At 42.1% G+C, this 13045-nt stretch overlaps 1 protein-coding gene across 2 annotated transcripts in view; it reads right to left on the bottom strand.

Annotated features, from left to right (window-relative positions):
* Positions 1–4165: 4165 nt before the first annotated feature.
* Positions 4166–13045, bottom strand: part of SLC26A7 (solute carrier family 26 member 7) — a 96999-nt gene continuing 88119 nt past the window's right edge. Inside the window, exons 17-19 of one of the 2 annotated variants that reach the window (XR_012320170.1) lie at positions 12937–13043; positions 6497–8977; positions 4166–6328 (exon numbers count right to left, since the gene is read on the bottom strand). Coding sequence is in view for 1 of the 2 variants with exons in the window: in XM_073679575.1 (XP_073535676.1) it covers positions 8933–8977; positions 12937–13043 (152 nt within the window). In the remaining variant the exon portion in view is untranslated. Of the gene's footprint in view, positions 8978–12936; positions 13044–13045 lie in introns of both variants that reach the window. The other variant, XM_073679575.1, reaches the window with a different exon arrangement.

Genomic DNA, 13045 nt, shown 5'->3' with positions numbered 1-13045 from the left:
CTTGCGGAATGTTATAAATCCCTTTTTATATTTACATCTATGGTTCAGGTCATCATCCACAGGTGAGAGGGGAAGGTGGCAGGGGCTCATGTCTCATTGCTTGAGCATTTAATCAATTTGCATAGTTTGTCCTCCATTGCTCTGCAGGTCAACAAGCCACATGGACTTATACAATGGACTATACAATCAACATATTTAGCAAACATCATTGTTCCATGATCATGAGTCCCTGTCCTCCAGAGATAACAGACAATTAGTGATGAGTGAGTATGTTCGGTTAACCCTTTCGGCGAGTATTCTCAGGCGAGTACCGAGTATCTTCAGCGTACTCGGTGATATGTTTGAATCACTCCCGTGTGCATGATTTGTGACTGTTTGACAGCTTTAATACATGTGAGGAATGCGAAAAAAACAAGCATTCCTCACATGTATTAAAGCTGTCAAACAGTCACAAATCATGCACACGGGAGTGATTCAAACATCTCACCGAGTACGCTGAAGATACTCGGTACTCGCCCGAGTATACTCGCCAAAAGGGTTAACCGAACATACTCGCTCATCACTACAGACAATAAGTTGCAGTAAATATCAACACAAGTGTCAACATCCAGGCTTATACAAATATTCTGTGTTTCTTGACCAACCAAAGAGACACATAAATTCAAAAGCCAACATAAAGATAACAGCAGATTTCATAAATAATATTTCATAAATATAAATGTAGTAACCCTCGTCAGACAGCACAACACTTTATTATCATGTCCATGTATCACATAATCTTACAATTTATGGATCGTTAGATATTTAAAGGGCCAGAGCCAATAACAATACAAAACTATATTACTAGAACCCCCATCATTACAGGAATACATCACCAGAACCACCATCAGTATAGAAATACATCACCAGAACCACCATGAGAACAGGAATCCATCACCAGAACCACCATTATTACAGAAATACATTACCAGAACCACCATTCTTACAGAAATACATTACCATAACCATCAGTACAGAAATACATTACCATAACCACCATCAGTACAGAAATACATTACCATAACCAACATCAGTACAGAAATACATCACCAGAACCACCATCAGTACAGAAATACATTACCAGAACACCATTAGAATAGGAACATATCACCAAAACCACCATGAGTACAGAAATACGCCAGAACCAACATAGGTACAGAAATACGTCACTAGAACCATCATCAGTAAATGAATACAGCAGCAGAACCCCCATCAGTACATGCATATATCACCAGAACCACCATTAGTACATCATACATAACAAAGCTTAGTTCAGCGATCGATTGTAATGTCAGGTCAGCCCCATATACAATTGTATCGCATGCAATTGTATCGCATGAACCTACAAATCCCAGTATGTCCTTAAAAATGGTAAGGAGATGGTGGGAGTTGTTGCTAACAGCCATTATCAGACTGAGGACTGTACAGGAACCACAGTACTGATGAGATGCATTCAGTATCACAAATAAACATTTACATCCAGATACTTTATCAGTGAAATCTTCTCTGATTGGAGTCATTCTTATTCTTTTCTTCTCCATCTTGTCCAGATGCCATAATGGCTTTTCACATCCATAATTCATCTCTGCAGACTTCCATCTTCTTTGGTCGTCTGAAGCATATCTTAACACTATACTTAAAGATTGCAGTGTCATTATAATGCTCCTGAATAAAAAATATCTGCCCTACAATGTGCCCCTGAATAAATAATTGAGTCTTACTGTGCTTCCTACACATAATATAACCCCCACACTGTTTCTCTTAAGGTACATGCCCTCCACACTGCTTTCTTCTTTCCTTACTGGGCCCCCTTTTTACATGGTCCCCTTACACTGTTTCCCTCTATATTGCCAAATCTCTAAACTGTGCCCCCTCCTCACACTACTCCTTCTCTGCATGCCGTACCCTCTCTATACTGCCCCGCACATCATCCAGTCTCTATACTGTGCACCCTCCTCACAGTTCCCCTTCTTGGCACGCTGCACTCACTCTATACTGCACCCCCACACACACACAAACATTACCCAGTCTCTGTACTGAGTCACCACAAACTTTTCTCCCCCCATACTGTCTCCTTACACTATTCTTCTATTTCCCTTAATCCTGTCTCCTCACACATTTCCCCTACCTCCCACTGTCTCTTCACATATTTCCCCCTTCCCTTCCCACACTATTTCCTCACACATTTCCCCCACTCCCCATACTGTCTTCTCACACTTTTTTTCACTCCCTTTCCATGCAATCTCCTCACACATCCCCATTAGTCATACTGTTTCTGCACACATTAACCCACCACCCCTTGCTCCCCGTACTGTTTCCTCATCTATTCCTCAGATATGCTATTTCCTCACCAGTGCCCTCACATCATATTATCTTCTTGAATGTCTCTTCCTGCTCCCCATCCTCTTATACTGCCACCTCACTAAATTCTCCATTACAATACATCTTTGGTTTCTTCAGCTCCATTGGAACGTTTACCATTCTGACGTTCATCGCCTATGCTGCCCCGGAGAATGATGTCAGCAGCGTGATGCCAGCGATATATCACTTAATGGGCTGCTAGCTGTAGTTTTGATAAAATCACTGTTTTATCTGCTGCAGATCTACCAGTTCTCTAAATGCTGAGCTCTGTATAACCCCGCCCCCACCATTGATTGGCAGCTTCCTGTGTAGATTGTGCATAGGCAGCAAGCTGTCAATCACTGGTGGGGGTGTGGCTGGACCACATTGCAGCAGGTTTCTATTCCTCTAGTGATAATTTCCTGATGATAAAACAGTGATTTTATCAAAACGACAGCAAGCAGCCCAGTAAGTGACACATTGTTGGAATCAGGGTACCTATCTCTACATCATGCTGATCTCAGATTAAGTGGAAAAAAACTTCTGACGAATTACTTATAAAAGGCAGATGCTAGAGTTCTAGTATTAGTTGGAATGTATTAGGAAGGAAAACAGCAGTGATAGCAAGAAGTATCCTGGATGAACAATGTCAGTTTGGATTCTCTTATGTCCAGAATTATAGTAGACAGCAGATGCAAGCTCATTTTCAGCTGTGTACAGAGCCACAAGTGCAAATAGGAGGACCCTGTGACCGAATAGTTGGTATTGAGGGGCGAGTGATGACCAGGTTCTGAGTTATGGTGAAAAAATACTGGGTTTGACTGCACAGAAGCTGGGCAATAGTCACCCTGGAGATATAGGAAGAATGAATGGACTAAGTAGGTTGTGTCATGCAACTATAATGTGACGCTCAAGTATTGTGCCTGCACTGAAAACCATAAAGCTAGAACCTCTCTTATTGACAGATGCTAAATGTTAAGCATTGTGCCCGCTATCACCAGGAATATACTGATAATCAAGTTCTGTATAAACAGAAACATTGATAACCCAGAGTCTCTCATTCCTTGATGTGAGCAATGGTTGCCAAATGCTACATTAGCTAGAAGTGTATGGCTGCCATAGACAATGTCTGGATGATGAAACATCATACACACAGAAAGGAACTTTTTCACTGGTGTTTGGAGGCTTCAACCTGTTCTTTAGCCCATGCACTCTTTCCACATTTTTGAAATTCCCATACAAACGAGACAGACACATGCACGATCACCTCTCCATACCCCACGGTGCAACAGGGACCCATTCTCACCATATCAGACATTTATGGCATTTCTTGTAGATAAGTTATAAATGTATGAGATTGGAATACCCCTTTATTCCAGCATCAATGGGCTACTGCTAGCAAGTGTCCTGCTAGGTTATAACCTAAAATGGGGTGATTTTATACAAATTCTGTAGCGACATTTTGCAATAAGGTAAATGCAGTAATCACAAGTACAGTCAAAACTGTAATTCTAATATATCCACTAATAGTTTATTAATGAATGAAACGCTTTTGTCTCAAAATTGAAACGTAAAATAGAAAACTAGTCTTAATGAGGAAGTAATAATATTTCAGTCATGTGGAGCCTCGAAATTGGAGAGGACCAATGGAGACATCTGCTGACAACAACAAGGTACTACACCCAAACATTATATGTTTATTAATGTTTTTTTATTCTGATCTTTATGAAACATATAGAAAATATTTAAACAGGAAAAATCATTGCATTTAGAGGAAAAATAAATTCCATAAATTGCCAGGAAAAAGTAATCGAGGTAGTAAACAAGAATAGATAGAATGTACCTTTCATATATTGTGGATCTCAGTAGATCAGTAGAATAGATAGAATGTACCTTTCATATATTGTGGATCTCAGTAGGATAAGGAACAATGGAAATCAAGGACTTGTAGCAGATAAATCCAAGTGTTAATGCAAGTAGGAATAAATGTGCATAGAGAAAGGCTAAGTTATGTTTTTCCTTTCTAATTAAATTTGCAGGTAATTATAAAGTGCATACATTTGTGAGAATATAAAATATAGAAATGATACTGATAGTAAAAAGTCTGGTTCCTTACATTTCAAGTGTGATAGTGACCACGGCCTCTCACCATCCACTTTGTCCCTACACTGTAGTGTCAAGCAAATGTCATTATTCCACCTGTTACAGGGTGTCTGTTGTGGGGTGGGGTTTTTTAGGAAGTTGCTAAGAGGGTGAGTAAAGCCTGGTGACTAGGGATAAGCAGACCCCATGGATATTCGGGTCATCCGAACTTTTGTCCAAAGTTCGGTTCGGGTACCAGAACTCTACCAGAACTTGAACCTGAATCTCTTTCTCTCTCTCTAAATCGGACTTTTGGGAGAAGTCTATGTTCTGAGTTCAGCACTGGACACTAGGTGTTCGGTACGAACCCCAAACTTTACAGTTCAGGTTCGCTCATCGCGAATTAGAAAAAAGATGATGTCAGGTTGGTAGATAGCCAAAGGATTAGGTTGTTAGGTCACAACCAAAATACACCACCCAATGCAGTATACATAGGCGGGATTTTGCCATCACCTCTATGCCAGAAAACCGGGTCAACAGTTGACATTTTGTGCAACATTTTGTCACTTTTTGCCCATTTCTTCCAGTCCCAGAACATTTTAGAAAGAAGGTGTCGTATCTAGCAGTGCAACAAATTTACTAGAATCTACACGAGATAACTGGCATACAGTGTACTCGATATTTACGCTGGCAGAAATTCTAATATTTGGTGCCTCTGCATAAATTTGGCGCACCTTACTCCAGTGGGCTATAGGTGCAAGACTGACAGAGAAAATGCTATAGTATCCACATTACAGTGACCAAAACAGTTCCCAATGTGAAAACCACACTGCTCCCACAACAAATGCTGCCCAAACATCGTCAGATAGGAATAGCCACGGTGCCACAAAACAATCTCAGACACAGTATATACCAGTGCAACCATCATAATGCCAGAAACAGCGGCCATATCATTGTTAACCACAGCGTGTCTGTGTGCCGATACTGAGGTAATATAGGGGGACGCAGATTAGGATACTCATCACTTGGCTAGAGTGATGGACAGTGGCAAAGAGGGTATCTCGCATTGGAGGACTTGTCCTGTACTACATTACTCAGACTCCTCCTTGATATGGTTGCGCTGCAGGATAAATGAACACGTACTGCTAGGTTTCCTCACAGATGATAGCTGATTGTGGAGGGTCCCAGCAGGATGACATCTTGTGAGCTGCTTATTATAAAGGTCCTCTGCTAACAAGTGGAAATTGTCCAAAGTAGAGAACCCATTTTAAGATCTTCAGGTTTGGTCACTTCTGGACTGTGAATTAAGAACTTCACTGACCCACAGGGTAAATTAATGAAACAGGGAAAATCACATTAACTTATGACTGATTTTTAAAATGTATTATATTCACACATGAATAATCAATGTCCAGCCTTATATTCTACACATAATTATCTTTATTTAATTGAAAAAAACATAAATTATTCAGCTCTGATCAAGCAACTCCCTTAAAAAAGTTATTCTAATGATTGGTCATCAGGAGTGCACAGCTCCCCATCCTTCCACCTTATTCTCATGATCGTTCAATCGGGAGCACACAGTTCCCCATCCTGACACTTTATTCTCATGACTGGTTAATCAGGAGCGCACAACTCCCCATCATGACACCTTATTCTCATGATCGGTCATTCTCATGATCTGTTATCAGGAGCGCCCAGCTCCCCATCCTCCCACCTTATTCTCATGATCGGTCATCAGGAGCGCCCAGCTCCCCATCCTCCCACCTTATTCTCATGATCTGTTATCAGGAGCGCCCAGCTCCTCATCCTCCCACCTTATTCTCATGATCGGTTATCAGGAGTGCACATCTCCCCATCCTTCCACCTTATTCTCATGATCGTTCAATCGGGAGCACACAGTTCCCCATCCTGACACTTTATTCTCATGACTGGTTAATCAGGAGCGCACAACTCCCCATCATGACACCTTATTCTCATGATCGGTCATTCTCATGATCTGTTATCAGGAGCGCCCAGCTCCCCATCCTTCCACCTTATTCTCATGATCGGTCATCAGGAGTGCCCAGCTCCCCATCCTCCCACCTTATTCTCATGATCGGTCATCAGGAGCGCCCAGCTTCACATCCTCCCAGCTTCCTCCTGCTGAGTCAGTGACAGTACACTCCTAATGATTGACAGTTTGGACCAGTGACTTGTTTGAGCCACTGGGCCAAACTGTGTTCACTCTAGCAGCTAGGAGAGGCAGCCTTCGCTCTGCAGCATCGGAGGAGCGCAGTGTCAATGAAGCTATCCAGCAATCCAGACAGCTTCAGTGCAGCACTTACAAGTCTGTAGCAAAGAGCTTTCAAGCACTGCACTCTTTGCCTAGGAAATCACTGATAGACAGCTGTAGAGGCCTGCAACCTGGGCAATAGAAATGAAAATCCCTCCATTCTCATGAGTGGAGGGGGGGGGGGATTTTTAATAAGAGGTACACTGGTACACTGCAAAGTTACTTGTTTTATATACAAATTTAAATTTTACCCATTTATGATTATGAAAAAAACACTTAAATGCCATAACAGATGTGGGCTTTCAGCGCAGGCTGGGCGTTGTAGTTTCAGAAAGGGTTGGAGACCACTGAAGTGGAGCATCAGATGCCTGCTCTGATTGCAGTAGTATATTTTACACATCAGGTTTTGGTCTCTGTGTTGGAGCTCACTAGATCGGAAAGCAGAGGTGACATTGTGTACCCGTGCCTCTGTCTCAGCTGTCAATCAAGAAGCAGGAGAAGTAAAGTGGTGCCACAGACTGCAAGTGCACAGTGCACTGATACGTCCCCAGTGCACTTGTGAATCTAATTTGCATATATAAAAAATGATGCTGTAATTGGTGTCCTTCATAATATTTTGCACTGCCCCGCCCCACGCATTACTGATGGTTCGCTTTAACCTGTGTAATTAACAATCACATATGTGAACAAATAGGGTTCAGTGTTTGGAACAAAATGAAAAATGGTGCAGGTGACTAATAAATGTGACGTGTTTCAATTTGTGAACTTTAGTGCTATTTATGCTATTTGCTCCTAATACAAAGGAAATAAAAGGCTGCCGACAACCACGTGGGTTAAGTTAACAGATGCTACATCTGTAGTTACACATATCACACAGTAATATTTTTTTCACACTATGCACCATTTTTCTGTGCAAACAGATGGTGTTACAAGTGTTCCAAGACACATCGGTTCTTCCTCTGATTATAATGGAAGTACACTGTACAATTCCTAAGATTAGCTGTATATACCATAGATCACGCATATAGGGCCCTGGCAGAAGGGATCCTGGGAATATGTGCAAGGATCGTCCCCACTGGTTGTAAAATATAATCAAACATAGGTTTGGTATGGGAACAAAATAGGGGGCAAACTGCACAACACTCAGAAGAGAACACGTGCTGACCCTTTCACTGCCATCAGCTGTACTCCAAATGACTATTCTCTGATATCAATGCAGGTGAAGGCAGGCAAACAGGCTGGTACAAACGCAAGCGCTTGGCAGCCATTTATATCATATTTTTTTCTTACAGGAGTGAAGACAAATCCCCTAATAAAGTGATTTGCAAAGTTTCATAACGTTCCATGGTGGATGAAAAAGAAATGAAAGTTTAGTTAGAGTATTCATTAAGAAAACTCATCAAGACCGGTGATGACGAGGGTCATAAGAGGTAGCCTCAGCACACAGAAAGATGACGGCTTGATGCTTTTGCAAAGATGAGTATAAATATGAGGGTCTGGCATTCGTGAAAGCAGATGAACTCCAATGTATGAGTAAAGAGCTGGGTATATGATGATGTGTGGGATTATGTCATGCAAAGACCATTGTACTGGTCAAAACATTGGAATTCATCTGTGTTCACTTATGCCGGATCCTAATAAATATTCTAAATATTCTCATCTTTGCAAAAGCATCAAGCCTTCATCTTTTTGTGGCTGATGTTACCTTTTATTGATAAGAACACGTCCCTTGCTGCTGATCACGAAACCTTTACTGCAGTGTTGCCGATCCCTTTACCATTTCTGGGTCTTGATAAGGGGGCGTGCTGCAGTCAGAGGAGGTGCACGCCTCTTCATGAATCTGGTGCATCTGACGAGTGGCATGCTCCTTTGTGCCCTATGCTAGAAATCTTACTCCAGTCAGGTACTGGAGTGAGATTTCTGGGGTAGGGAACTCCAGAGCTTGTCATGAATTAGAGGAGCTGTGGTGTCATGCCCCTGCCACCGTCGTGCTCCAGCTCTGCCCACTTTAGTGAAGTTCAGAGAAACGGGCATGAAGATGCCAAAAATTGCACAATGTAAGAACAACTACGAGTTGCGTCTAAATTTTGTAAGATTTCAAAGTAAAGCTTTGATAAATCGGGCCCATTGTTTTGCATGTTCACCCAGCTGAAAATCACAGAATAAATAAAGTCCATTACTTCTCCAGCTCTTGTCCTATGCGTCAGATGAGTCGAGAACTTCCAGACTGGATCCAGTGCACTAGAGAAAGGTAACATGGTAAAATCAGTCATATAACTAACCAAGGTAACATATATCTCCACATTTACAGCACCACTCCAGCAATTTTTTTCTTATTTCCCTGCTGGAGTGGTGTCACTAATGTAAGTTCCCTGCTCCCAGTCTTATACTCCCCAGCCGCCATCTTCATCTGTTCTCGGTGCCGCTCCGGTCTTCTGTAGGTTGTGACCTGCCGGATTGCTTCAAAGTTTGCTGGGTGATCCGGAGGTCACTACTCAATGTAAGTCTATAAGAGGCAGAACGAGGCCAAAACAAGGATCTCATAGATTTACACTGAGAGATTGTGACCGTTACCTCTGACTTCCGGTCAGTCAGAAATTGTGGTCACAAGATGGCAGCATAGGACCAGAGTGGCGCTGGGAAGAGCTGAAGACGGTGACTGGCAAGTATAATACTAGGATCATGGTACTTGGACTAATGGCACCACTCCAGCAGGGAAATAAAAAGAAAAACACTGGAGCGGTGCTTTAAGGTCTTTTAGGCAACATTCACATGTTCTGTATTTGGTCAGTATTTTACCGCAGTATTTGTAAACCAAAACCAGGAGTGGGTGATAAATACAGAAGTGGTGACATGTTTCTATTATACTTTTCCTCTGATTGCTCCACTCCTGGGTTTGGCTACAAACACGGATCTAAAATACTAACCAAATACTGAACGTGTGAATGTGGCCTTAACTCCTTTCTGGCCTGGGGCACTGAGCCCGCACTGAACCGGACAGGTGTCAGCTGATTTATACAGGTGACATGTGCCCTCAACAGCCGCGGGTGGAATCGCGATCCACCCATGGCTGTTAACTAGTTAAATGCCGCTGTCAATCTCTGACAGAGGCATGTAACATCGCTGTACTGGAAGTGCGGCATTAGCCCCGTCCATCGGTGACCCCGTCACGTGATCGCGGGTCACCGATGGGTGGGCATAACATCACGGGGTCTGCAGCAGACCTCTGTGGTTGTCTTGTACTGATTGCTATGAGCACCGCCCAGTTGTCGGTGCTCATAGTGTCACGCCAGGTGTGAGTGCAACACAGAGAGTTACGCCAGGTGTGAGTGCAACACAGGGGGGGAAAGGGAAAGGGAGCCCAGACACTAGGGAAAGTGGGAAGATGTGACCTCCTAATCTGGACTAGCGTCACCCTGTCTCTCCCTAACGTCCTTATACAGCCTCCGCAGCTGTTGCCGATCATGTGCCTCGCCCTACTATCCCTGGCGTAAGGCTATAGCTGGGGGTGGAAGAAGATGGGCACTAGTCAACCTCCGCTAGCACTCTAAAGACAAAAGGGGAGCACAACACAGGGGAACAACAACTCAGCTTTAGAAGAACTCCAACAGGGCAAACGGCCTCAAGACTCCAGAGAGGACGTAATGATGCTTCAGCCAAGTTCCAAGTAGAAATGAGTATAACCGGCGACACCCACCTAGACACACCAGTTATATATACATGCAGAGTCAAGGGAGGTAGTCGCTGGTCCTAAACACAGCCTCCTATCTAGGCAGCTGTCTGCATTGCCAAACGTGGAGATCTCCTGCAAACCACTGCAGGGCGACTGTCTGTCTCCTCTGAAACATAGCAAGTGAGCACATATGCTGCATACAGGCGATCTGATCATCGCTTGCATGCAGCAGAGGGGATCAGGCAACTGCTGCTTCTAGTCTCCTATGGAGACTATTGAAGCAAGCAGAAAGTGTAAAAAAAATATTTTTAAAAATATAAAAAAAAAATAAAAGTTTAAATCACCCCCTTTCACCCCATTCAAAATAAAATAATTAAAAAAAAAAACACATACACATATTTGGTATCGCAGGGTTCAGAATCGCCCGACCTACCAATATAAAAAAAGAATTCATCCGATCGGTAAACGGTGTAACGAGAAAAAAATTCTAAACGCCAGAATTACGTTTTTTTGGTCGTCGCAACATTGCAATAAAATGCAATAACGGGCGATCAAAACATCGGATCTACCCCAAAATGCTATCAATAAAAACGTAAGCTCAATGCGCAAAAAATAAGCCCTCGCCCAGCCCCAGATCCCGAAAAATGGAGACGCTACAGGTCTCAAACAATGGCACCATTTTTTTTTTTTTTAAAGCAAACTTTGGATTTTTTTTTTACTACTTAAATAAAAAAGAACTTATACATGTTTGGTGTCTACGAACTCATAATGATCTGGAAAATAATAATGGCTGGTCAGTTTTAGCATTCAGTGAACGTGGTAAAAAAAAAAAACAATTGGATTTTTTTTCCCGTTTTACAGTACACGATATCGTAAAACCAGTGATGGCGTTTAAAAGTACAACTTGTCCCGCAAAAAATAAGCCCTCACATGGCCATATTGACAGAAAAATAAAAAGGCTATGGCTCTGGGAAGAAGGGAGCAAATAATGAAAACGCAAAAACGGAAAATCCCAAGGTTGTTAAGGGGTTAAGTAATTTCCATAGCAATATAAAGTAATAAAACATTTAACATCAAATTGTCCATGATATCCGCTAATATTACCGTCTACTCTTTGTTGACAGTTTTAACCCTCCACCTTAAGAGTATATTAGGGAATTGTACTATGAGCAATTCTCCAATACATTTCTATTGTCATCTATTCTCTCTTTGCAATCCATGAGATTAACCCCTTCCACCTTCAGCTTTTGATGTCCATACCAGTTACTGTTACAGTTACGGATGGCTGCTTCATCCGTAGAGTCACCTGGGGCAACTGTCTAATGCAATTTTGTAGAGATCATGGTGTCGGAGAATTAAAGTGTACTTCTCCAATACTACCACTAGATGGCACTGCATTGCAATAAAGAAGGGCAAAAATGTAATTTACTCATATTAACAATATCTGATATGGGCACAAGGAGGTTCTGTGACCTACTATATGACACATATAAACATTTTATATATATATATATATATATATATATATATATATATATATATATATTCCTACAATTCTGCTTACTAAGCATTAATTCGCATTAAATAAAAAACATGACTTCTCACAGTAGAGAACTTATATTGAATTATTATAATATACTGCTCTGACATGCACTGGGATAAATGTCACTTTACACTTTAGTAAAAGGAAGGAGTTGCCCCATTATAATCTGTGTGTCTGACACCAAAACAAACCCTCATCAGTTGCTGATATTCAATAGGAAAGGTGCTGGTAGCTAGAAATCCCCCCTCTTGGGGCAGCTGTATGGGAAATTATTATTGGTGATATCTGTGATCTCAGACCCCTGGATATTGCACACAGCCTTATAAACTAATATATAAGGCGCATTCCAAATACTATTGGGGGAAGATAAATTGCTGTATCATAAAAAAAAGTCCCCCGTCCTGCAGATTGGTCGGGGTCTGACCGTTGAGACCACCACCAATCTAGTAGTTATTACCAATCTTGTGGATAGATGATAACTTGTTTCTAGAAAACCCCTCTAAGCATTTATTATAGACGATTATAAAAGGTGACAAAGAATAAAGGGTTATTCTCATCATCATGTTAAATGGGTCGTATTGCAAAGTGCTCGCAAAATTAAGAAACGTTGCGATTTTCTTGTTATTAAAAATCCTCTTCATTCTGAAGAACGGAGGGAACTTTCATTTGATTGCTCACTGCTTATTTCCCAGCTTAGCGCCCACCTCTACAATCTATCAGCAGTGTCCGGTCTACTAGGCAAGGAGTGCAGTGCTTACAAGCTCTTTACAAAAGAACTTGTAAGCGCTGCTCTAAAGCTGGCCAGGATCGCTTGATCCAGACAGGCTCAGTGCTGCTGCTCTCCACCGATGCTGCAGAGGCAAAGCAGCCTCTTCCTGCAGCATCAGAGAGTGCACCCGAGCGGTCACCCCAGCAAGTAGACAGCCGGAAAATGCACTCCTCAACAAGAAGCTGAGATAAGCCCTTTAAGGTGAAATGTTTTACCGGTTTTAGTTTGACGGCATCTAGTGCAGTTCTTATTGTACTGAAGAAATGCTTGTGCTTCGGACCACAGTCTGAGCCGCAGAACATCAGGGCCTTCACTAGTGACGCT

This window comes from Phyllobates terribilis, unplaced genomic scaffold, assembly GCF_046119375.1.
Source record: "Phyllobates terribilis strain yellow unplaced genomic scaffold, ASM4611937v1 Scaffold_4__5_contigs__length_816908805, whole genome shotgun sequence".
NCBI classification, from domain to species: domain Eukaryota; kingdom Metazoa; phylum Chordata; class Amphibia; order Anura; family Dendrobatidae; genus Phyllobates; species Phyllobates terribilis.
Note: the sequence above shows the minus strand (reverse complement) of the source record. Positions and strands in the feature narration are given on the sequence as shown.